Raw genomic sequence first — 25,358 nt, forward strand, 5'->3', positions numbered from 1 at the left:
CATTTCCGGGGTGGGCTTGGCGGGGTGGGCTTCCGGTTCTGTCGGCCCTGGCGCGGAAAAGACCAAAGAGGCCTGGGAGATCCTTGCTGCTTTCTGCCCGCCATGAGCTTCCTGAAGCGCATCCCGGCTCCTACCGAAGGGGTCCGGCTGCGGCAGCCCGACACCGAGGCCGTGCTCGGGGGACAGGGCCTGGGCACCGGGAGCTTCTACATCGCCGAGAGGTGAGAGAGACCGGCCTGTGGAGGGAGAGCCTCCCCGGGGATCGGGGGGGTGATAGAGCGGGAAGGCGCCACAGGGTTCGCTTGCGGAACTCCCTGCCACAGGATATGGGCGTGAGTGTCACCTTAGGAGGGACTGGAGTGATTCACGGAGGAGGAGGTCTGTTACGTGCGACTGCTAGACACAGCCTCCTTGCTCAGAAGCAGTCTGCCTTCGATAATAATGATAATAATATATCCCGCTCTTCCTCCCAGAAGGAGCGCAGGGTGGCAAAAACACACACTAAAAACGCTTTAAAATATATTGAAAACAGGCTTTAAAATATATTAGAACACATCATTTTAAAAAACATCTTAAAATAAACCTTTAAAAACATCTTAAAAAGCAATTCCAACACAGAACTGAATAGGAGCTGATGGGGGGGGGGTCCAGTAGGGCTTTCCTGGATGCATCTAGCTGAGAAATGGGGCCAAGCAAACTTTGTTCCTGCTCCAGTGGAGCTCCTCGTATGTAAAAGCTGCTCATAGGCCCGAATTCCAGACGATGAGAGGCAAATAATGAGCACTGCCTTCATGCCCTGCTTGTGGGGTTCCTAGTTGGTCAATGTGGGGAGGAGCATGCTGGGCAATGTGAACCTTTAGTTTGGTCCATCCAGGCTCCTCTTACAATGAAGACACAGAGTTTAAAAACAAACAACTTTATTTACTTATTACACTTGTATACCGCCCCATAGCCGAAGCTCTCTGGGCAGTTTACAGTAACTAAAAACAAATACAATTTAAGATGCATCTTTTAAAAACAATTTAAAACACAATTTAAAAATTTAAAACAATATAAAACACATGCTAAAATGCCTGGGAGAAGAGGAAAGTCTTGACTGGGGGCGAAAAGATAACAGTTGGCGCCAGGCGCACCTCGTCAATAAGATCATTCCATATTTTGGTGATATCAATTGGACAGATTCAAAGAGGAGGAGAAGGGAGTATTGAGTGCTGGACTGCGGGGCATACGTGGTGTGGGGGCACTTGATGAGGCATCTTTGGCTGAAGCTAAGTAGGTGTGATTTGGCCTGAATGGGATATGGCCTTGGAGTCCAGTGGATACTGTCTTTTGAGTTACATTGGCCTTCCTCAACCTGGCGCCCTCCAGATCTTTTGGACTACAACTTCCATCCGCCCCAGCCAATATACAGTAGGGCCCCGCTTCTCGGTATTCCGCTAATACGGTGCCAGCAGGGCGATCAGCTGGAGGGGGGCTGGAGCTCCCCGCACTCCAGCTGATCACGCCAGAGGAGGGGAAGATCAGCTAGCACGCTACAGCTGATCTTATCTTCTGGCGCGATCAGACTCCCGCTCAAGCTGATCGCGCCTGAGGAGTGGAAGATCTGATCTTCTCCTCCTCTGGTGCGGTCAGCGGGTCACGTTCCAGACTCCCGCGCTACAGCTGATCCGCTTTTTGGTGGGGGTGTGGAACCTAACCTCCTGTATGAGTGGGGCCCTGCTGCAGCTGAATCGTACAATGGTGGAAAGGTGGGATATGAACATATTAAACCGCTAGTTCCCAAAACTTTTCCCCCCACGGACCACTTGAAAATTTGCTGAGGACCTTGGCAGACAACTTAATGATCTTTCTGCCTGTTGTGTAATGCGGTGTGTGGTTTTTAAAAATGTGTTTTTATTGCTTTTTATTTCTTATATATTGTACTTTATTGTATTCCACTGCAAATACAATAAAATGCCATGTCAGAAATAAAAGAAACAATAAAAACACAACTATAAAAATCAGAGTGAACATTTAATGGAATGCACATGCCTCTCTCATGTTCAGTCACAATCCACAGACATGCCACGGACCACCTGAATGAAGCTCATAGACCATGGTGTGGGAACCCCTGTATTAAACTATGTTAGCCAGAAGGATCCTTCAGGTTTGGAGGCAATGTATTTCTGAGTACCAGATGTTGACAGCAGTAAGTGGGGAGGAGGGCTGTTGTCTTCAGGCCTGATCTAGCTGGGCAGTTTGGGATGGGAGGTAAGGAGGTGACCACTTTTAGAGACAATAGATGAGGATCTGCAACAAAATGCTGCAGTGTATCCCTAGTCTCCAATTGGAGGGTTCCTGTTAAGGGTGAAGAGCTTAGTGGTATAGTACCCCCTTTGCATGCAGAAGGTCCCAGGTTCAGTCCCTGGCATTGCCAGGCAGGATAGGGAGAGAACCCTCTCTGAAATTCTGGAGAATTGCTGCTAGTGAGTGTACATCAGGGATACGCAACGTGGCGGCCTCCAGACATTGTTGGACTCCAACTCCCATCAGCCCCAACCAGCAACGCCAATGAACAAGGAGGATGGTAGTTGTATGACAGTAACAACTGGAGGGGCAGCATGTTGGCTACTCCTGGTGCAGACAGTATTGAGCTAGCTGGACTAATGGTCTGACCCAGTATAAGGCAGCTTCCTATGGCGCCAGCCAATATGGGATAGCAGTCTTGTGCTGTATGGGTTTTGTAAAAGACATCTTCTGCATCCCATCCTGAAACCTTCACCCGTTGTGCTCTTTGGAGAAGCGGATGCCAGCTCTGAACCTGAGTCCTTATTGCTTGTGTAGGTAGGGGAGAATAGCATGGCGAATAGCAGTATGCATCGTCCACCCTCACCCTTAAGTCCACCTCAAGGATGCTGTAAGCTGTTAGGGATTTAAACAGACCAGTTCTCCTCCGGCACACCAACTTTTTTCATAGCTAACATTTACAGCATTTTAGGGTTCAGCTTCCCTCAGTTATAGACTAAACGTCTGGATTCCCACCTCCTGCCTGACTTATGGCTCTTTAAGTTTATAGGCTCTTTCTTCCACGACCAGGTGGAAGCTGCTCGCAGAAGACAATAGAGAAATCTGGAATTTTGGCATAGCTGCAATTGGCCAGCAATGTTCCCTTCCCTCCCCTGCCAAGTAGCAAGCAAAAAAGAAAGGAACAAAGGCCAGTGTCCCTGACTTTGGCATTCATTGTGAATCCAGAAGTTCTCTGTATAGGCATAATGCTATGTTCTTCTAGAACTCTCTTCCTTCGATCTCCTCAACATTCTATAGGTCCTAGAAGCTTGCAAGCCCATTTTAATTCACAGAATTTACTTCTTTTAATTCACAAAATTAGGTAATTGCATGCCTAGATAGTCCTTCCACTCTGTAAAAACCATTATCTTAGTTTGGGTGGCGTTATTTCATATCCAGGCTGTTAAGTGCTCAACCACCCATATTTGCTGTTCATTCTTAATTGATAAGCACATGTTAAAGGGCATAGAGCAGCCAAGCTATGAGCCCTGAAAAAGTAATAGCTTGGCCACGATAACAGCGCTACTCTGATACTTCAATAACTGGAATCCGTTTATCCTGGTCAGTAGAATATCTCCAAAGCAGCATTTCCTGTCTCCATTAGCAGCCCATTCCACCAGGGTGCAGGAGAGGGGGAAGGATGACATTCTGGATTCCCACTCACCCATCCATTGGCTCCGCTGGCATCTGCTGCCCTTTCGCTCCTCTCTTCCCCTAACTGCTTCTGGCAGTGATTGTTCCATGTACCTGGTGGTTATAAAGCACTATAAAATAATCAGCATGTGGATTTTATCTCCCTTTCATCTCCTATTTGGAGCATGTCTCTTAGAGCATGAGCAATCTTTTAAAAAATTGAACCATTTTGAGTCTTTGGCTCAAAGTCCGTATATCAATGTAAATGCATAAACGTACCCTGTGTCTGGTGTTTTAATAGCCTGAGAATAGAACTCTGTGTTTAGGTTTGAATTGAAAGAGACCACGGGTAGCCTACGTGGTGCTCAGTGGATATGGTTGGCCAATGGTTGGGGAGATGGGGGTTGTAGTCCAGCAACATCTGGAGGGCACCACATTGGCTACCCCTGGCCTAGACAATGAGGCTGGAATTACCTGGTGCCTCTTTCCGTGGGTGGGGGATCTTTTTCAGCCTGAGGGCCGCATTCCATTCTGAGCAACTTTCCAAGGGCCACATGCCAGTGATGAGCGAGGCCAGAGGCCAAAGTGGGCAAAACAATGAATGTTAATGCTGTGTTTGTCCAGTACAGTAGGCTGGTTTCTCCACCCACTCACACACCTGGCTGGGAAGAAGAAAAGCAGAGCTTGCTTATAACATCTGTATGCCGGACTAAAAATCTTTGGTGTTTTCCCCCCTCCAGCCGTCTGTCATGGATAGAGACTTCGGGCCTTGGGTTCTCATTGGACTATCCCATCATAAGCTTGCATGCCATCTCCAGGGACCTGAGTGCCTATCCGTGGGAGCATTTGTACGTCATGGTAAATGCAAAGTTTGAAGGTATGGAAGAGAGCCGGTCTAGTGAAGTGGATGGAGTTTTGGATGAGGGAAGCATTAGCTTCAAATCCGTGCTTGGTCATGATGTCATGAGATGTGAGCCAAGCTTGCAAGGCTGTTGTGAAGATAAGATGGGGTAACCTCATGTATGGCACTATGTCTGCCTTCGATGGAACCATCTTAATCACAGATAAATATAACTAAAAGGAAGGAAAGTAAGTAGCAGAGACATTCAACTATTCTACCTATGCCAGGTGTAGATTACAAACAAGTGGCCTTTTAAAACAAGCTGGTTAGTGAATGCTGCCACCATTTCCAGCTTTCTCAGCCTATTTTTAAAAGCTCTTTGTGGAACTCTTCATCTTTTTTGAAAACAGTCATGGCCACTTGAGGAAGTAGCCCATGAAAAGCAAAAAAAAACCCAGGTGGTGTTTGGCAGTGCTTCGGGCATACAAAATTCACCCACATCCTATCCTGCTGCTCACATGTTATAGGAAGCTTAGCATTGAGTGTGGTATTCACTTCAGAATTCAGTCTCCTGAGGGTCTTAGTTTCTATTTTAAAAAAAGAAAAGAGCAAGTTTCTAGACCTCATGGTTGCAAAGATATGCTTGAATGTGTGTAGACAGCACCTTGTGAAATCTCACAAGCCAGGAGGTGCTAAATCAGATTTCCAGCCAGTGTTCGGGGGGAAGAATGAAGCTTCGTGCTCTTTTTGATGGCCAGCAGAAGCAGCTTATGCAGACTTTCAGGCCTGCAGTGCAGCTGATCTTTATGATTTGATGAATGCCTTTCAGATGTCTAAAATGATATGGATCACATCCCTCAATTAACATTCACTGCTGTGTTTATTTTTTTAAAGATCTCTCACAATGTACTGGTTTTGTTCAAGCTGTGTGAGAGGTGCAGGGCAGGGTCGCTGTAAGACCATTGGAAAAGTTGGCCAGACATTTCAGATTTCTTGATAACACAACTACTTTACAATTCCTTAGCAGAAGAATCAAAAGAATCTTGCATGGGAGAAGAGGAGGAGGAGGAAGAAGGAGGCAGCGATGATGAGCTTGAGCCCATTTCAGAATTCAGATTTGTACCCAGCGACAAATCTGCCTGTAAGTAGAGAAAAGCACCTGGAAAAACTTGAGTTGCATCTTACACAACAAGAATTACACCCGTTTCAATTTGGGATGTATTCTACGTGAGAGTAGCAGGGAGGGAGTTGTGCCCCAAGTGTGTGTGTGTATCTGAACCTTTCAAAATAAGGCAACTTAGTTGTTGTTTTATATGTTTCACAGATTTTGCATGTCCCCTCTGTCTTCATAAATACTAAGCCGGCCTTTTATTGAAGCAAGTGCCTGGTAGCCCCTAAGAACGCCATGAAGGCGAGTGAGAGGACTGGCTCCGCATCCAGCACAGAAGTGCAGTGGGCACCTAGAGGAGGTGCAGAGCTCAGTGATCGACGGGTATATCGGGGTAAGATGATCTTTCAGGTATCCTGCTGCTGAAAGGATTGCTCTGACTGCCCATTAGCTACCAGGCTAAGTTCAAGGTTCTGGTTTTAGTGTACAAAGCCCTATACAGCTTAGGACAGGATACCTGAAAGACCGTCTTACCCCTTATATACCAGGTTGATCATTGCACTCTGCAGGTGAGGGCCTCCTGCAGATACCATCTTATCAGAAGGTCCATTCCGCACAACATAGGAAATGGACCTTTAGTGTGGTGGCACCAGGGCTGTGGAGTCGGAGTCGGGAGCAATTTTGGGTGGAGTCGGAGTCAGTACTACAACTACAATATCTGGGGCTGATGGGAGTTGTAGTTCAAAAAAGTAACTTTTCCAAGTTCTGGATTCACGTGGTGGTGATGAAATGCCTTGTACTACAGCAAATTTGTTATTACTAGTTAATATACATTTGCCATTTATGAAGGAGTCGGAGTCGGACAGTAGAAACACAGAGGAGTCAGAGTCGAAGGTCTGGCGTACCGACTCCACAGCCCTGGGTGGCACCTACCCTGTGGATTCCCTCCTCTTGAATATCTGTTATCTTTTAGGCGGGTATTGAAGACCTTCCTCTTTCAACAAGTCTTTTAAATAGAGACCTTACCCCAGTCTGCATCTGTGTTGGAATTACTTTTTAATACGTTTTTAATCCTTTTTTTAAAAAAGATGTTTTTAAGCCTGTTTTTAAAATGTTTTTAAAGATGTTTTAATGTTTTTACGGTTTTTTTAATATATTTTTAAGCTTTTGTTTCTCATATATTTTAAAGTCTATTTTTATGATGTTTTAAAGGATTTTGTAGTGCTTTTGTTTGCCGCCCTAGGCTCCTACTGGGAGGAAGGGCAGGATATAAATCAAATAAATAAATAAATTACAGACCCCTGACAATATGGAAAAACTCCATTGGACAGCTACTTGTGGATGCAATGGTGGCAGAGAAGTGAGTCTTCTTCGCTGACCTCCCCGCCACACAGTATGGTTTACTCGTGCCCTATCAGCCTCACAGCCCATTTTCACAGGCTAGTAACTTTTGCAGGCTTATTTACAAGGCTGTGCCAAGCTCACCAGACAGATATTGTCACTTCTCTGTTCAGTGGTTAAAAATGGTCTTGGCCTCATCCTGTATCAGGGGTAGGGAACTGGATCCAGCTGGCAAGCTACCCTACAAAGGAAGATTGAAGCCCAGCCTAGAGGAGCTGGAATTTGCCACCAGTCAGCTGATCGGGAGTAATCTGAAGCTCCGCTTGATCGGGACTAATTTCAAGCTCCTGTGGGAAACTCAGTAGTGCAGGCAATAAGAACATATGTGAAAATAAGAAGAGCCTGCTGGATCCGGCCAGTAGCCCATCTAGTCCAGCATCCTGTTCTCATAGTAGCCAACCAGATGCCCGTTATGGGAAGCCCACAAGCAAGACATGACTGCAAGAGCACTTCTCCTCCTGCGGTTTCCGGCAGCTGGTATTCAGAAGCATGCTGCTTCTTCCTGCTTGCCTTTCCTCTTGCTGTTACTAGCTTGGATCTGTGTGGATGTTAATGTAGGCTTCTTCAAAGTGAATCTGTTGCCTGGCCCAGGGTGGCCTGTAGTAGACACCACCCCCACTCCCACCATTATGGCTGCTCTTGTTTTTGCTTCTCTGATGTCAGAGAATTTCTTGGAAACCTTGAGCTGGACATCTGACTGTTGAGAAGCCAGTAAGGGAAACTGGTTCAGAATTCTGAGGTCAGTGGGTAATTGTGGGCTAAACCAGAACTGGGATCACTTTATGCCAGGGGCTTTTGACCTTGTGGGTCTGGCTTAGTTGTGTGGCCGTAGTAGCTTTTTGGCACTAACAGGCAGTGCTCACAGGGTAAGATACACAGTGCAGTAGGGCCCCGCTTTTTGGCAGCCCACTTTTCGGTCTTCCGCTAATATGGCAGCTAAAATTAGAGTAAGGCCCCACTCATACGGAGCTTGTTCCACTTTTACGGCGTTTTTCAGGCGTCGGGCGCCATTTTATTGACAGAGTTCCACTTTTTGGCGGGTTTCGGTTTTTGGCGGGGGTCTGGAACGTAACCCACCGTATGAGTGGGGCCCTACTGTACCTACTTTGGCTCGTAGTAGATCCTTGCCTGGCCTGTTCTCCACATCCACCATCTAGGTTGTACCTTTTTGCCTGACCCATCACCCTGGACGAGGACTCCAGAGCACTGAGAGATGTTGTACTCTTATTCCTGAGATGTGATCTCATTCCCTGGTGGAAACATAGTGAGGGAGGAGAAGCAGCTCATTCCTCCTCAATATCAGATCCTGAAGGTTGTTGCCTTTATTGTCAGCAGAGTTCATTAAGCCCCTTGCATTCTGCCCAGTGCAAAGGTGATAGCTAAATGTTCTACACAGCTTCCTTGGCTAGAAATAATGGCGCTCTGGTTACTAGTGAAAATTGATGGCTGCCAAGCGGGGCTGTCTCTGTACTTGGAGAGTGGAGCAGGATCTGGTATTACTGATTTGGTTGCAGAGACGTCGTGTGACCATTTTCCCTCATCCCAGAATCACCGTCCCATCAGTAGTGCCTGGAGCTTAGTCCACCTGAACAAATCTCAAGCCATTCCTTTAGGTTGTTGGACAACCATTTTGTGTTTTTATCAAAATATTCAATCTCCCGGCGTCTCCAGTTAAAGAACTGTTTTGATAGCAGCCCTGGGTAAAACCAGATGTTGTTAGACTGTAACTGCCCATCTACCCTGACCATTGGCCACGTAGGCTGGAGTTGGTGGGATTTGGAGTCCAAATTATGTGGAGGGCACCACATTGGGGAAAGGTTGCTCTAGAGAACCGCAGCCAGTGTTCGACTAGATGGGCTGACAAGTCTGACTTGGGATAAAGCACCTCCCTGCTGTCACAGTGGCTGTGCTCTACCACTGTCAGAAGCAGGATGCCTCTGGATACCAGTTGCTGGGAATTGCCGGTGGGGAGAGTGCTGTTGCGCTCAGATCTTTCTTGCGGATTTCCCGTTGGGGCATCTGGTTGGCCACTGTGAGAACAGGATGCCGAACTAGATGGGCTTTTGGCCTGGTCCGCCTACAGGTCTCTTCTTAAGTTCTTGTTCATCAATCTGTCCTTTTCGTTTGATTGCCAGCGAGCAAATGGTGTGTTTGTGTATTTTTACCCAGTGGAAGCGATGTTCTCTGCGATGTGTGAATGCCAGGCCCTGCATCCTGACCCTGAAGATGAAGACTCTGACAATTATGACGGCGAGGAATACGATGTGGAAGCCCACGGTAAGAACAGCCTTGTTATTGAGGATTGCCTTAAATTTCACAGAAATCCTTGACAGTCCTTTGACCAGTACCTGGTTGTTAGGTTTATATGCTGCTGAATACTCTACAGCTCATAGTGGTTTACAGCAGTTTCAAGAATAATTTAGCATTAAGAACAGGACATTCAGTAAATATGCATACACACAGTCTGTCATCTGAGAGCCAGTGTGGTGTAGTGGTTAAGGTGTTGAACTACGACCTGGGAGACCAGGGTTCAAATCCCCACATAGCCATGAAGCTCACTGGGTGACCTTGGGCCAGTCACTGCCTCTCAGACTCATGAAAACCCTATTCATAGGGTCGCCATAAGTTGGAATCAGTACATTTACATTTTATATGTCACTGAAGTAGCTGTTGGAAAGGTTTTTTTCCTGTGGAATAAGACTGATCCCATCTCCATAAACTGCTGTTAACATATTCATAGAATATAATTAGAAGGTGTATCATTGGTATTCATGATGATATCTTTGACCTAGGCTCTTTTTTTTAACTAATTGTTTTAAGAAAAAATTGGAACATGATTTAAATAAAAATATGTATTTAAATTCTTAAAAATCTGATTTTTTTAAAAATAAAACACCATTGATTTTTATCAACCCTATTTGGGAGGAACCCAATTGTCCATCTCCAGCTATTTTTTCCAGAGACCCTGGCCAAGTTTGCACGTTGTGATGAACCATGCCTTATTGTGACATGCACAAGCTGGAGCGAGGCTTGAGCCCGCTCACTCCTCCTCCTTCCTTCTGTGTCGCTGAGAGGAGGAGTTTGGAAGCTTCTGGTTTCGCTATTATTAAACCATGGCTTCCAGTTTTGTCCTAACCAGGGAAGGTGCTTGAGGCGGTTCCATGGGTTTTGAAACTGGCTTCTTGAAAGTATAGTTAGTGGTAACCAAGAATGGACAAAACGGGAAGCTGTGGTTTAATAAAAGCAGGGGGAAACTTTCAAATTCATCCTCCCAGCCATGTGGGGGATAGAGAAAAGCATGTGGATCCAAGGCTTACCTCAGCTTGTGGTAGGCATGACAGCAGAGGGATGCACAAGCCGCAGTAAATCTTGGATTCATAATTTGGGTTTTATGTGTTCACTGCAGAGATGGGCCAAGGTGACATCCCTTCATTCTACACCTACGAAGAAGGCTTATCGCGTTTAACTGCTGAGGGTCAGGCTACATTGGAGAGACTGGAGGGCATGCTGGCCCAGTCAATCAGCACGCAGTACCACATGGCCGGGGTACGGACAGAAGATTCTGTCAGAGACTTTGAAGGTGAGCGTTCACCTTGCATTGCTGCGTGTCGAATGCTGCATTGGATGTGCCCCTTACTCCTCTCCCTGTAGCCTGGGGTTACGAAGTAACGTAAGCCACGTTTGTCAGATGAGCCAGTGGGTGGGATGTTGCCATACACGAAAGGAGTCTGCTCAGACAGATATATGTTCTAGGAACCCCCTGACTAATGCTATCCACGCGCCATGGTGGCAAAAAGAGGGGATGTTACCTGTATCTACTCCAGTTAAAGAACTTTCTGCCTTTAAGGTTTGCCAGAGCCCAGCATTTTTAGAAGGTTAAAATCAGGATCCCACCTGATGAATATAGTTCATTCTCCTTCTACGCATGATCTTTGGAAGAACTCTCTTGGGTAATGACTCCCACATTATGGCTCCCACTTAATGAGTTTTCTGCTGGTTGCAGCATTTGTCATGCTGGAAGCGATGCGAGTGTTAATTATGTTTTTATTTCTGGATGAGATAATAATGTACGTGATGTGTTGCAGTCTCCTTTTCAATGTGATATAAGATTATTTCTTGATCCAGTGGGTATGTTTGTTCACTTACTGGTTAATATCTTTGTTGCAAGTTTTAAATAATAGTAATAATGTAGGAAGTAGTTACTCTGGGCTCCCAAGGACTGTTAGAAGGATGAAAACTCTTCATCTTAACTCTTGTGTAGGTCCCTTGTAGGTTCTTCTCTGCTGCTTAGATGGTTTGGCTTGACCTCTGGTCAGGCGCTGTGTGTGCACCACAGCCTGGAGTTGGACAATGTCCATTTTGGTCCTCCCGGTCCTCTTACGTTTTGACACTCGAGTCAGCCGTCTCCTTGCAGCAGAGGGCGCTAGAGCTGCTCTGTGGTTTGCATTCACGTCTGCAAATGTTTCAGCCTGTTTCTGCCTTTGCTTCTAGATGGGATGGAGGTGGACACAGCACCAGCAGTTGCTGGGCAGTTTGAAGACGCAGATGTTGATCACTGAGCAGGATGCCCGGGTAGGTGTAAGGTTTGCAGTCTTCATTCTCTCTCCCTTCCCTATGAGACACCTTTTGGTTTCTCTGAGCCTTCTAGATTAGTGGGAAAATGTTTTTCCCCAGGGACCACTTGAAAATTGCTGAAGGTCTTGGTGGACCACTCAGCGATTTTTCTGCTGGTTGCAGCATTTGTAATGTGCAGCGCTGGAAGCTGTGTGATTTTTAATTATGTTTTTCTTGCTGCTTTGATTTGTTACATGGTAGTTTATTGTATTACAATTGTAATACAGTAAAATGTAAGAAATAAATGAACCATTAAAAGTACAATTAAAAAGCAGTATGAATATTTAATGCAGACTGCCTGAAAGAAGCTTGTGGACCACTGGTGGTCTTCAGACCACTGTCTGGAAACCGCTATTCATGAAAAATATCCAGCTTGCTTGGATTCTCTCTTCCCCCCTCACACACCTGTTGTTCAAACATTTATAGCGAATAACAGCATATAAAACAGACTTTTTTTTAAAAAAAAACCCTGTTAAATAAGAAATCTTCTCATGGCTTAAATATTATAAGGATATGGGGACTTTTGAGCTACTTCTCTCTGTACAGCATCTGAGATAATAGTTCTCAGAATTTAAGATTCCTGAGGATGATTGGTTGGTCTTATGAGACACTTACCCTGCTTTATCACAAAATAACCTCAAGGCAGCCTACAGTACAAAAGGAAGAACAACAACAGGCCGTGAATTCATTGGGTGACCTTGGGCCAGTTCCGGTCTCTGCCTAGCCTACCTCACAGGGTGGTTACCCTCGCAACAGCCCTGTGAGGATACGACAGAAGTTCTTTGGAGGAAAAGGGGGGGGGGCTTTAAAAATTAATTGCAAATACCAAAGTATGAGTTCACATAATGATTCAAATTTATCACCCTGATTGTGATGACTACAGTTTGCTTGACGTGTCTGCTCATGTCATCCTCTGTTCTACTGCCTCATCTGTTGCTTGATTTATTTAAAATGTTTATATACCACCAAAGCATATAAAATATCAAGGCTATGTACAGCATTATACAGAATATGATGCAAAATACAATACAAACAATACAAAAGACTCACTTAAATGACTGGCTAATCTAAAGGGCTGTGTAGGCCTGTCATCTAAAAGGTCTTCAAGGCATGCCTAACAGTCAGTGGTGGGGATGCCTGCCAAAGCTCTGCTGGACTGGGGGTGACAATCAGTGCCCACCTTTTAGTTGGAGCCAGTTGGGCCTCTGTAACACGGGGGACAATGAGCAGCGCACTCCTTCTCCCTCTGCTTGCTTTGTTTTGTTTTTGAGTTTATGCCTTCCCTCTCTTGTTGGGGCTGTGAGTGAATAAGTCCTTTTTCCTTAAAGAAAAACGGAACACTTCCTTTTTTGCAAGGCGTGCATGGCCCACTGCAGCCCTTTCAGAGACACGTCACCTCAAGTAGCTTCCATAAAAACATGATGTTGGGAAGCAAACATGCCCCAGCTGTTCAAAACCAGCGTGTGCCAATCAGCCAGGGAACTCTTATGGAACTTGTTTAGAAACTTTGTGGGGAGGGGTCGTGAAACATTGTTGAAAGAGGTAGTGAGTCCTTCTAGGACAGGTGTAGGGGACCTTTGGCCTTCCAGATGCCACTGAACTACAGCTCCCATCAGCCCCAGCAATGGCCAAGGTTGATGGGAGTTGTAGTTCAGCAACATCTGGAGGGCCAAAGGTTCCCCACGCCTGTTCTGGGGGGGTGGGGAACTGAATGCTAATTGGGGAATGGAGCTGGAATTCATTCATGGGCAAGAAAATCAGGTGCAGAAATACCTCTTGGCTGCAGCTTCTGTATTGTTTGTGGCTTTGGGTCCCCCTCTTGGTTTCTGGCTGTGTTATATTCCCCCCCTCCATAAGCTTCTGTTACTGCTTTTTGCCCTCTTCTGCTCTCTGCCAAATATTCCGAAGTCTGCAGAGCCAGGTAAAAGGCAGCAGCTCATAATTTAGCCCATTGATTCTTCCCAAATCTTTTCCCCCACGGACCACTTGAAAATTGCTGACAGTCTTGGCAGGCCACTTAAAACGTTTTCTGCCAGTAGTAGCAATTGTAATGCACTGTGCTAGATGGTCTGTGGTTTCTAACTGTATTTTTATTGCTTATTTTCTTACATATTGTATTTTATTGTATTACAATTTGAATTCCATTGAAATAAAATCGTAATGGATTTGTTAAATTGCCTCAGTAATGAACTGGATGAGAACCAATAAACTGAAGCTTAATTCAGACAAGACTGAGGTACTGTTAATGGGTGGTTCTCTAGACTGGATGGATGGGTTGTGGCCCATGCTGGATGGGGTTACACTTTTCTGAAGGAGCAGGTACATAGCTCGTGGGTACTCCTGGATCCATTACTGTCGCTTGGTGGTGTGGAGTGACTTCGATCAGCTTGGACTGGTGGCCCACCTGTGCCTTTATCTGGACAGTGATAGCCTAACTTTGGTTGTCTGTGCTCTGGTAACCTCTAGGTTTGTTGTTGTTACGTGTCTTCAGGTCGATTACAACTTATGGCGACCCTATGAATCAGTGACCTCCAAGAGCATCTGTCATGAACCACCCTGTTCAGATCTTACAAGTTCAGGTCTGGGCTTGAATCAATCCATCTCTTGTTTGGCCTTCCTATTTTTCTACTCCCTTCTGTTTTTCCCAGCATTATTGTCTTTTCTAGTGGATCCTGTCTTCTCATGATGTGTCCAAAGTATGATAACCTCAGTTTCATCATTTTAGCTTCTAGTGATAGTTCTGCTTTAATTTGTTCTAACACCCAATTATTGGTCTTTTTCGTATTCTATTGTATGCGCAACGGTCTCCTCCAACATCACATTTTAAATGAGTTGATTTTTCTCTTATCCGCTTTTTTCACTCTCCAACTTTTATTATTTATTTATTTATTTCACATCCGTACATAGAGATCGGGAATACCATGGTCTGAATGATCCTGACTTTAGTGTTCAGTGATGCATCTTTGCATTTGAGGACCTTTTCTAGTTCTCTCATAGCTGCCTTCCCCAGTCCTAGCCTTCTTCTGATTTCTTGAAGACTATTGTCTCCATTTTGGTTAATGACTGTGCCAAAGTACTGATAATCCTTGACAAGTTCAATGTCCTCGTTGTCAACTTTGTAGTTACATAAATCTTCTGTTGTCATTACTTTAGTCTTCTTGACCTTCAGCTGTAGTCCTGCTTTTGTGCTTTCCTCTTTAACTTTCAACAGCATTTGTTTCAAATCATTGCTGGTTTCTGCTAGTGGTATGGTATTGTCTGCATATCTTAAATTATTGATATTTCTCCTTCCAATTTTCACTCCTCCTTCATCTTGGTCTAATCCCGCTTTCCGTATGATATGTTCTGCGTATAAATTAAACAAATTGGGTTATAAAATACACCCCTGTCTTACACCCTTTCCAATTGGGAATTCTTCAGTTTATCCATATTCTGTCCTTGCAGTAACCTTTAGGTTAGACTACTGCAACATGTTGTTGTTGTTGTTATTATTATTATTTATTACATTTGTATACCGCCCCATAGCCGAAGCTCTCTGGGCAGTTTACAACAATTAAAAACATTAAAAACAAATATACAAATTTAAAAACACATTTTTAAAAAAACAATTTAAAAACACATGCTAAAATGCCTGGGAGAAGAGGAAAGTCTTGACCTGGCGCTGAAAAGATAACAGTGTTGGCGCCAGGCACACCTCGTCACGAAGATCGTTCCATAATTTGGGGGCCACCACTGTGTTATATGTGGGGCTGCCTTTGAAGAAAGTTTAGAAACTCCAGCTAGTGCAGAACTTGGTGGCCAGATTGCCAGCTGAGGTAAGTTGGTCCACACATATAACATCAATTCTGGCACAGCTGCACTGGCTACTAATTAGTTTCGAGGCTCAATACAAAGTGCTGGTTTTGACCTATAACTTATGTGGCTCAGTATCTCAAGGATCACTTCTCCCCTTATGAACCAATCCAGGCCAGGTGCTTATCAGCAGAGGCCTTTCTTCGTGTATGCCCTCCACAGGAGGCTTGGAGGGTGGCAACATGAGAACAGGCCTTTTCAGTGGTGGCCCCCTGGCTGTGGAATGTTCTCCCAAGGGAGACATGCCTGGCGTCGTCTTTTTCCATCTTTAGGCATCAGGCAAAGACCTTCCTTTTCACTTGGCCCTTTGGCCCTTGAGGTGTGCTGTTCTAGTTAGCTTCTTGCACTTGGGTTTTAAGTTTTTATATTGCGTGTTTTTAAATCTGTTTTATATTGTATGTTTTTAAATTTATTGTAAGTCCCCTAGAGACTATTGGGTATGAGGCAACCAACAAGTTAAATAAAGAAATACAAGATAAGCAATAAAAAAGCAGTAAAAATAAAGTTAAACAATATAGTTAATGCGATGAATGTGCCGTCTTCAACTACAAATCTACAGACATGCCACAGAGCACTTGAAATGAAGCTCATGGACTGCTCGTGGTCCTGGCTTGAAACTATGCCAAGAAGTCTCTGGCATGTTGCAGATGCTTTGTCCTGCTATACTGCACTTGCTTCTTTCTGCAAGTCAAAGAGGAGTTCCCACCACTGAACTTGTGTCTTGTATCTTTTCTAGATTCTTCTCTCAGCATTTCCAGAACAGGCTCTGCAAGCTTGAAGACGTTATAACCGAAATTGCCCTTTCTGTATTAATGGCCTAAATGTGGAGATTTAGGTCTGTAAATGCTTTTATAAATGTGTTGATAAAGCAGGACTTGACACTGTGGGGCTGGCTTTTTAAAAAAATATATGAACTTGAGAAAACGGTAATACCTTGGGTCTGAATGGAGGGATTAATCATGGTTTATTGTTGGAAAGTCTTTACAGGAATGATAGCGATTAAGGTATAAAGTTGTCCTTAGAATTCTAGATTGTCCTAGAATTTTCCACATATTTTTGTGCCTGCTTATCCACAGCTGACGATGTCTGACATGACCATGATTCTGGTTTAGCTAGAGAGATGAGAGGTGTGGTGGAGCTAGAGAGTCAAACAGATTTTGAAACCTTTCAAGGAATTGGCTCATTCCATTGGATGCTCTTGTTTTGTCATGGTTTTAGTGGCCTGGTTTGGCATAGGGATGCCATCTGTACTGCCCCACAGATAAGCTTCTTATGTCTTTGTCATAAATGAAAATAAAATGGTTCAATAAATATAATTTTTGTACCTTACAGACCACCTTTTTTGTCATAGCATTCTTTCTATGTCACAGGAAACTAATTTTCATGTTCAAGGTGCGACTAGTTTTCCTTTTGGGTGCTTCATATATCTGCCTGGGCTAGTGGTTATAGGTGTCCATGCTGTTGCAGTAGATGGGAAGCCTCTCCCGGTCCTCACCACATCCACCACAGATGGATTGCATGAAAAAAGAGGTCCAGTGTCTATGCTTGATGGAGTGTGTGCTGTACATTGTGAGTGTAAAAAGACTGGTGCATGCACGCATGTTTCTTGAGCGCTAAAAATACCAAGACTCTTTTTAAAGACTGAACCCCAAGATAGACCTCATTGTAGAAATTTGTTCTGAGAGTGATACACCTTCTGTGTTTTCGGCACTTTTCATAAAGGTGGTATGTTTTCAGACCTTAAGCATATGCCAGAACATATGTAGCCCCTCCTGGCTTATTTCATCCTAAGGTACTTTTCTGAGCCTTACTACTATAAGTAGCAACTTACTAGTTTTTGTGGCTTGCAGTCTTCACGGTCCAGAGATAACTGAGTAAAGTGTTTAACCACAAGGCTACCTCTGAAATTAAAGCATCCTGTTTTCATCCCCACCCTGCACATGCACCTGTCAGGAAGAAGAATTGCAGGGACATGACAGTGGTGAGGGAGGATTTTACTCTTTCCTTGCAGTTGCTGTTTACCAGATCCTTCTCTGCAACTGAGTATGAAAAACAGCCTTCTGAAAAAGGTGCATTGTACAGTAGGGAAGGGGTGAGACATAAGGAAAATGACATCTTTCCACTGTTTGAGGTACATACACTGATTGTGAATTTGTGCATGTTTATGGAGGATGTAATTTATTCTTGTCCTCTTCCCCTTCCAGTGGCAGGTTCTTCCCCCACCCCAACCCCTAAAATCCAAGGAGGGTCACATCCTTCCATTGGTGTGAGGAGAGGATGTTTTCTATCTAATGCTTGCTTCTGCTTTTCACAAGAATGCAGATCTTAAAAAAATATGTAAGTTGTCTCTCAGAGCAGCCTCCATACCTGAGGACTGGAGAGTGGCCAGTTTTTAACACCAGTTTTAAAAAACTGATCCAAAGGGTATCTGGGAAACTACAGGCCAGCTACCTTAACATCTGTTCTAGGGAAATTGCTGGAAAGCATTGTTAAAGATAGAATTACCAAGCATATAGAAGAACAAGTCTTGCTGAAGCAGAACCAGCATGGCTTCTACACAGGTAAGTCCTGTCTCACTAACCTTTAGAGTTCTTTGAGAGTGTCAAAAACCATTATAGATAGAGGTGATCCAGTTGACAGTGTCTACTTTGACTTTTATCTAGTGTTTTGAAAGTCTTTCACCAAAGACCCCCAGGAGCAGCAGCAGAAGTGCAGTAGCCAGAACACCTGCAAAGCAAACTTCTTGCCACTCACTACTGCTCTACATTTTGCTGCTGCCCTCTCTGAAAGGAGAAGAGAGTTGTCAGCCCATCCCTGGAGGAAGACCCACTCCCCTACTGATTTGCGGCAACTGGCTTTGAAGCCAGGACTCCTGGATGGGGAGAGGTGACAAGTTCTCAGAATAATACACCTCACCTTGGGCTGTGTGTGTGTGTTTTACGTTTTGTGTTTTTATTTTTTATCTGATAGAGGGTGAGTGAGAGGTTTTTCCCCCCTTTGGCAGCCAGGATTAGTGTGCTGCCAAAGCTTTCTGTGGCTGCATTGGGATGGTTATTTTATTTTATTTTTGTTTTATGTATGATATATTGGTTTGGGTTTTAATTACCTTGTAAGTTGCTTGGAGACCTTTGAGTAGCAAGCGACTAACAAATCAAATAAGTAAGCTTTGTTATGGAATAAAATCCTGTTATGGATTGGTAACTGGTTAGAGAACAGGAAGCGAAAAGTAGGAATAAATGGACAGTTCTCCCAATATGGGTTTATAGAAAATGGAGTCCCCTAAGCATCAGTATTGGAACCTGTGCTTTTTAACTTGTTCATAAATGACCTGGAGTTATGAGTGAGCAGTGAGGTAGCTGTGTTTCCTGATGATACCAAGTTGTTCAGTTGCAATCAGTGCAATCAAGTGTAAAGTGATGCACATTAGGGGGACAAATCCTAATTTCACATATACACTGACCAGGAACAAGATTTTGGGGTTGTAATGGACTGCTCCAAGATGATGTCAACACAGTAACTCAGGGCCATCCAGTGAAGCTGAATGTTGGAAGATTCAGAATGGACAAAAGGACTTCACACAGTGCATAGCTAAGTCATGGAATTCATTCCCACAAGATGTAGTGATGGCCACCAACTTGGATTACTTTAAAAGAGGATTAGACATATTCCCAGAGGATAAGGCTTATGATCCATTTCCATATGCTTCTGAATGCCAGCTGCTGGGAATCAAGTGGGAAGAGCGCTGTTGCACTCGGGTCCTGCTTCCAGGCTTCCCGCAGACATCTGATTGGCCACTGTGGGAAACGGGATGCTGGAGCGGATGCACCTTTGGCCTGGTCTAGTGAGGCTCTTATGTTGCATTTCGCCCATCTGATGCTCATATATGCCTGGGGGCCTTAAAAGCAAACAGCTCTGCATAATTTGTACATCTTGAATTGTGTGTACAGATAACACGCACTGGGCTCCACACATGTATGTCTGTATGCAAATATGAATTCCCTCACACTTAGCGACAGGCAGGCGTGCGGAGTAGCATTTGGGTTTCAAGAACTAGAAAAGTTTTTTTCAACCGTTAAGCTTTGCTTGATTTTAATGGCTATGAGCTCCCCAATTTCAGAGCTATCTGTTGTTGTATAGAGAATGTTTCTTAACTCTGCATTTCCTTGAACAATAGTTACCAGTGTCACCTCACGAAGGTGCACTTTTGATTTGGAAACAATGAAAATAGGAATACTAAGCTTGCTCTAAATTATGGAAATGAGTGAATACTGGGATGCTTGACGGCTAGGAAAAAAATACAAGGGGAAGAACAAAAGGTTTTTCTTTTATTATGAAGAAAATACACCCATTTTCTAAAATTTCAACATTTTGTAGTGGCCACTTAATGAGGCTCAGTTTATTTTCTGGCCGATGTTTCCGTGGTGCCCAGCCTTCCTACAATCCTGTTATGTAACTCTAATTAGTTCACTGGAATGAGATTCGGAGTCACAGGTTCTGAGCCAACACGTTTAGGGTTTAGAACTCAAGATACTCAGATTTTTTGTTTGTTTTGCCAGAGGCACCTTGATGGGATTTTTGTACAGCACAGCTGTTAAACAGTGTCAGTTTCACAAGTTCTTGAAGAACAGGCAAGTTTAAGGTTGTACAGGAAGAAGTGATAAATACTAAATGGTTGTCAACATGAAGTTTGCCATTCTTCCTAGGGCTTAAGTTTACACCAGCACAAAGCCTTGGAATTGGAGAGATCAGAGCAAAGTTCAGTTCTTTAGTTCACAACATTATTTACTGTAAAAATGGAACCTGCGGAATAACATAGTTCCTCTCACCAAGCATCTTAAGACTTCAGAAATCTCACCTGACAATCCAGACCACTTCAGGTTAAATATTTACTTGCTGTTTTAATCATGTTTTTGTGAGCTGAGGTCATAAATTTAGTGTTACTTGACATATAAGTCCTTCAAGATTTCTCTTTCTAAATTTTAGCACTGACTTCAGAACACGAGGATGGGGGAAAGGCTGCAGTGGGTAAGAGAGGAAATATGGATCATGGTTGTAGGCAAAACTACCAGCACACAGCAAAAGTTGGCTGCTGAAAGAAAATGTTGCCTTTTGATGTTAATTAAATATGGCACAGATACGTGGTACTAATAAAAAATCTAGTACTTGCTACCATCAATTCTGTTCCAGAATTTTATGCAAATACCTCATGAAAGGCTTTTACTGAAGCAAAAATCCTGGCTGCATTTGTGAAACCAATTACCTGTTATAAATGCCTGGACATTATTTGTGTTGTATAGCTACCCTCAGATATGTGCTTTGTTAATTTACAAATAATGTCACTTTTAAAAAGAAAATGTAAAGAGGTCACCAAAAGAAGTAACCTTTTTGCCTTTGGCCTGCTTGCTGTATTTTTGGTCTTTGCCTGCTGATTTGGAGTCATATGAACAATAGGGCTCAATCCAACTGCAGTTTACATTGGGCTGGCAGGAGGTGGATATAGTGGACCCTGGGCTGAGCCGGCTGGGTCCTGGTTCAGCCAGGCTACGCCGCCGTCTTCATCCCAGCTCAGCCAGAGATCCTCCAGAGAAGCCCAACCTGGTATAAGGGAAGCCAGTGGAAAGCCTAAAAAAGGGGTGCCCTTGCATGTTGGGGAGGGGCCGAGGGGGGACTTACACTATATCCAAGTCCTTCTCGGCTCCATCCCGCCCCAGCAGGATGGGAAAGGGGCAGTGGAAAGAACCATGCGTTGTGTTTCCTTCTGCTGCACCCTGCCAGCAGAACCCTGGCGTTCTCCAAGAGGCCTCTGAGCAACAGCTGTATGTGGCAGCCCTTCTGCCAGGTCTGGCTTCGCTCCCACCAGCTTCTAGTGAGATGGATTGCTCTGTTAATGTGACACATGAGATCCTTTAAAAATACAGAGCAGTAAATAGCTTTTCTAAACAGGTATCAGTGAATGTTGTCTAGGGTTAGCATTGCTTGCCTCCTGTCGGATATCTTAAAATTGTAGCCAGAGGAACTCGGGAAAGAAGCTCAAATGATTTGTCCAGCATATAGAGGAATTTCACTGTAACAGACCAAGAGCTACCTGGGATGGGTCTTACTAAGCCATTTTCCCCTGTGCCCGCCTCTCCTTTTTCACACTCACCTCATGTTAACAATGAAAACATGTCAAGTTTTAGATGCCGTTTCCCTCTCCTTCCCTTAAAGTGCACTTCTGTGGGTGTAGATGCAGGCTTCAATCTATTGAAATGGAGGACGGATGCTAAAAGGTGCAGGTAAGTGACTTGAGGCAGGTTCTGTGCCAGAACAGGCGAGGTGAGTTACAGTGAAAGAAGCTCGCCTAAATTACACAAGTAGAAGTGAAGAAGGCATCTAGTTATCAGGAGTGTTCTCTATTTTTCTTAAAACTATTTTGACATGGAAGACTGGTCAAAAATGGAACATTAAAGTTAACAAATTCTTCCAGTATGAAATACATGGCTCAGCTTCAACAGGTCATCTTGAAGGACACAAGCAAATATTGTGCTGTAAAATGCTATAATGATACTCCCCAAATAACCATTGGAGTTGCCAAAGTGATTCTAATGTCCAGTCTCTTCTGTCCATGAACAGTGTGGCTGTATCCGTTTATTTAGTGGTCTCTTGAAAGTCTCCTCACGTTAACATTTTACACGCCTCTGTGTAGCAGGGGCAAGAGTTCATCCCATATTACAAACACCACCATGGATCCTGAAATGATGAAAACAAAAATGCTTCTAAGGTAGTGTCTGAAGACTGCATAAGGGAAGGGGGCAAGCTGGAATAGCATGTGTTGGAAGTGGTATCACGATATTAACCTTTCTGTTTTGTGTAACAAATACATTTTTGAACCTCAGAGTGTATCCCTGTGTGGCCATGGCAATAATAGTCTTTCTAGGAGGGAAAACGTTGCTGCATTTTGGACCACTTGCATAACAGCTTGAAGCATGTGCTTGAAGTAGCAGTGATTATGTCCAATTTTTTTACATGAAGCTTGCATATTCTGGAGATTAAGCAAATCTATTTTGGCATTTCTGTCCATGAGAGGGAATTGTGTGATGTTTCAACAGTCTGATATAACAACCCCACAGTCTACCATTGCAGCTTACTGAACATTACTTGCATATACACAATGCACAATTGTTTGGGGAACAATGGAGCTGATTCAATTGTTCATCATTTACTTAAAGCCAAACCTCCTCCTTGCCCCAATTTAAAAGATGACCTACTACTGTCACGAGTCCTGAGGGTGGGGAGGAATATGGAGGAGCCTTTTTTCTGTCACACTTGCTGTTAACAGAATTATTTTCTAACATTAAGCTATTGATAGGGCTTTGGAGTACCCTGAAGCAAGGGTGGGAACATGTTTCATCAGGCAACAGACAGAAAAAATATCCTAAGAAGCTGCTATACTTAACCAAAGTTGTCCTCTAATCAGTGCTATTGCACTACATCCTTAGTTATAGTTAGGAGTACTAGATTGTCCTAATGAAATAAAAACACTTACCTATGCAGGGTGCAACCCAGTACACCAATATGTAATGCAAAAAATTTTCAGCGAAACAACTTATGTGCAAAGAAAATGCCAGAGCTGGGTTAAATATGGCTCCTGTGAGATGTCCTCCTGGAAGAAGAAAAAAATGAAAATATTTCCTCCCTCTAAAGGTTCATCTGGCACTGCTAATAGTACTAATACTCATCATGACTTAAGATCTAGTCCTGTCCAAACATGAACTTTATTCTAGTCCAGTACAGTGTGCTCTCTCCAGAGTTTCAGAGAGTGGCCTGTCTCAGACCCACATACCTTCAAATTAAATGTAGGACCTTCCAGAGGTGGTAGAATTATTTCACACCAGTTAGTAGCCTGAACTAAATGATGCTGCAAAACCAAATCAGTACCTCAAAATCAGAACAATGTTTCTTGTATATGTAAGGTATTGTGAGGATTTTGAACAATCTCCCAAAGGGAACAGAAACTCTGAAATTCCAAAGGTGGTGGTGGATTGCTAACAGTAGTCTTTTGGAAAAAGCAATGTTTGCTTTTGGTGACTTACAAACTCTGTATGGGGAAGGTTTATAATAAATTAGGGTACTTTTGTGTTATAAAAATCCTCCCATTCACCCCTTAAATTATCCCTATCAGTTATGGTGTTGCTTTCCCTATACTATAAATAGGACACTGAGCCTGAGAAGCAGTGCCTTCCAAAGGCCTCCCAATGAATACAGGATTTGACATCTGGTCACTCAGGCCCAAACTTAAGTTTACTTCAGCAGACAACATCTAGTGTAGCAGAGTGGTTAAAGAGTGAAGCTAGAAAGTCATTAGTTGAAACGTAATCTCAGCCAAGGAGTCCTAGATAGTCTATCCTCAGCCACCACCTCACCCTGCAACGCTGATACACGTGCAATTTGACAAAATAATAAACTGGATTTTGTTGCAAGAGTTACTGGGAGAATGGATGTGAAACATTTTTATATAAGCACCAAGTAAGAAAATTTCAAACCAGTAACGAAACTAGAAAGTTATTTTTGTAATATAAAAACTGGCCACCTTTTTTGCTTTCAACTGCTCTTGAGTCAGTTCTGTAGTACGTAGACCGCAATTGCTATCCTTTTGCCATGAGAGTTTCACATCTTGAGAATAGTACTGTGTGGGGCTTTTGTGAAGGACCTTTATATGTTTCAAAGCCCTGCTTAGGATAGTGGCAGATTTAAGAGATTAAATGAGTCCACAGCTCCTGAAGAAGGAGCATTTATCTTCAAAACGCATTGAGCAAATAAACAAATCATCTTCATAGCACCAGAGCTTGCCTCGCCTTTTTTCTTTTTCTTTTTTAACTATTGGTGCTTTTTCCTTCTTTGTTCCTGACATAATGGCGCACGAAAGACTTGTTCATTGCAGTTTATCTTGCTTGATTCAGCAAAGGTGGCTGCCAGGGGAAAAACAGCTCATAGTGTCTGGACAGAGATGACACTTTTCAGTTAATGCTTTGACACATGAAAATGCATGTGCTGCATAGAGCAGTGAGAGTTTATCGGGATCTAAAGGAGAGTTTGCATCTCATCTTTATGTTTCAATTCTTTAAAATCTCAATATAATTTGTACTGCTCAGTTGCACTTCCTGAGGGTGCCAATTCTTAAATAAGCCATTGGGTCTTTTATGGACAGTTCATCTGCATGTGCTGGTAATGTGGTTCTGCTCTGCTGTCTGTTTGCATGAGAAGCTTTGGTCAGGAACCTTGACCCCTCCACCTACTATTTCAGACTACAGTAGAATTAATCCACTGGAATTAAATCCAGTGGAATTAATCCACTACACAGGGATGTTATGCTCGTGAGCTAGATAACAGAAGGTCTGGTTAGTGTTTTGGATTTTGAGGCAGAAGGTGAAGTATGGAAAGAGTTTGATGTTTCATCAGTGAACTACTTTAGTGAAAGACATTTCTATGACGATTGCTGTTTCCAAGGATGGTATTTCAGGAGGAATAGGAATAAATAGGTGAAATACACAAGTAATGTGGCACTATAAGCCAATACAGGGAAGGCAAAAAGAGACTAGGAGTATAAAGCACTGAATTAAGAAATAACCTGAAGGAATACGAGGCAGAAAGAGAAAATGAAAAAGTAATTTCCTGGATATCCCCGCATCCCTTATTCTTACATTGGCCACTTTTCAGTCCTCAGGCACGCAGGACAAGTTGCATATTTTTGTTAGAAGATCAGCAATCTCACATTTGTGTTCTTTGAGACCTCTCGGGTGGATACCATCCAGACCAGGCAATTTGTCAGCTTTTGTCTATTAAGCCTAGAACTTCATCTCTCGTCGCTACTGTCCATCTCAGTTT

The 25,358-nt window shown here is 43.6% G+C and overlaps 2 protein-coding genes across 6 annotated transcripts in view; one reads left to right on the top strand and one right to left on the bottom strand.

Moving 5' to 3' along the window:
• On the top strand, positions 1–16,823 carry CLNS1A (chloride nucleotide-sensitive channel 1A). Of its 3 annotated transcripts, none has more exons than XM_061629011.1 (7): positions 2–221; positions 4,419–4,555; positions 5,547–5,660; positions 9,198–9,305; positions 10,435–10,608; positions 11,520–11,600; positions 16,231–16,823. In XM_061629011.1, exons 1-6 carry the CDS (start codon positions 103–105, stop codon positions 11,585–11,587), a joined length of 720 nt encoding a protein of 239 aa, XP_061484995.1. In that variant the 5' UTR covers positions 2–102; the 3' UTR covers positions 11,588–11,600; positions 16,231–16,823. The 3 variants fall into 3 exon arrangements, with proteins under 3 accessions (XP_061484996.1, XP_061484995.1, XP_061484994.1); XM_061629010.1 differs by having other exon boundaries at positions 3–221; positions 5,544–5,660; XM_061629012.1 differs by lacking the exon at positions 11,520–11,600 and having other exon boundaries at positions 1–221; positions 5,544–5,660.
• The window catches only part of AQP11 (aquaporin 11), a 20,877-nt gene continuing 9,312 nt past the window's right edge, over positions 13,794–25,358 (bottom strand). The window contains exons 2-4 of one of the 3 annotated variants that reach the window (XR_009762922.1): positions 23,020–23,136; positions 21,640–22,223; positions 14,926–14,987 (exon numbers count right to left, since the gene is read on the bottom strand). Coding sequence is in view for 2 of the 3 variants with exons in the window: in XM_061629008.1 (XP_061484992.1) it covers positions 14,521–14,987; positions 23,020–23,136 (584 nt within the window). In the remaining variant the exon portion in view is untranslated. Of the gene's footprint in view, positions 14,988–19,842; positions 22,224–23,019; positions 23,137–25,358 lie in introns of those variants that run through there. The other 2 variants (XM_061629008.1, XM_061629009.1) reach the window with 2 other exon arrangements.

This window comes from Rhineura floridana, chromosome 5 (assembly GCF_030035675.1).
Source record: "Rhineura floridana isolate rRhiFlo1 chromosome 5, rRhiFlo1.hap2, whole genome shotgun sequence".
NCBI lineage: Eukaryota > Metazoa > Chordata > Lepidosauria > Squamata > Rhineuridae > Rhineura > Rhineura floridana.

Excerpts from the sequence above, each read along its gene's own strand:
- CLNS1A (XM_061629010.1), top strand. The coding sequence starts at position 103 with ATGAGCTTCCTGAAGCGCATCCCGGCTCCTACCGAAGGGGTCCGGCTG. Across the intron at positions 9,306-10,434 it reads ATACGATGTGGAAGCCCACG|AGATGGGCCAAGGTGACATC; the intron begins GTAAGAACAGCC and ends TGTTCACTGCAG. Across the intron at positions 10,609-11,519 it reads TTCTGTCAGAGACTTTGAAG|ATGGGATGGAGGTGGACACA; the intron begins GTGAGCGTTCAC and ends CTTTGCTTCTAG.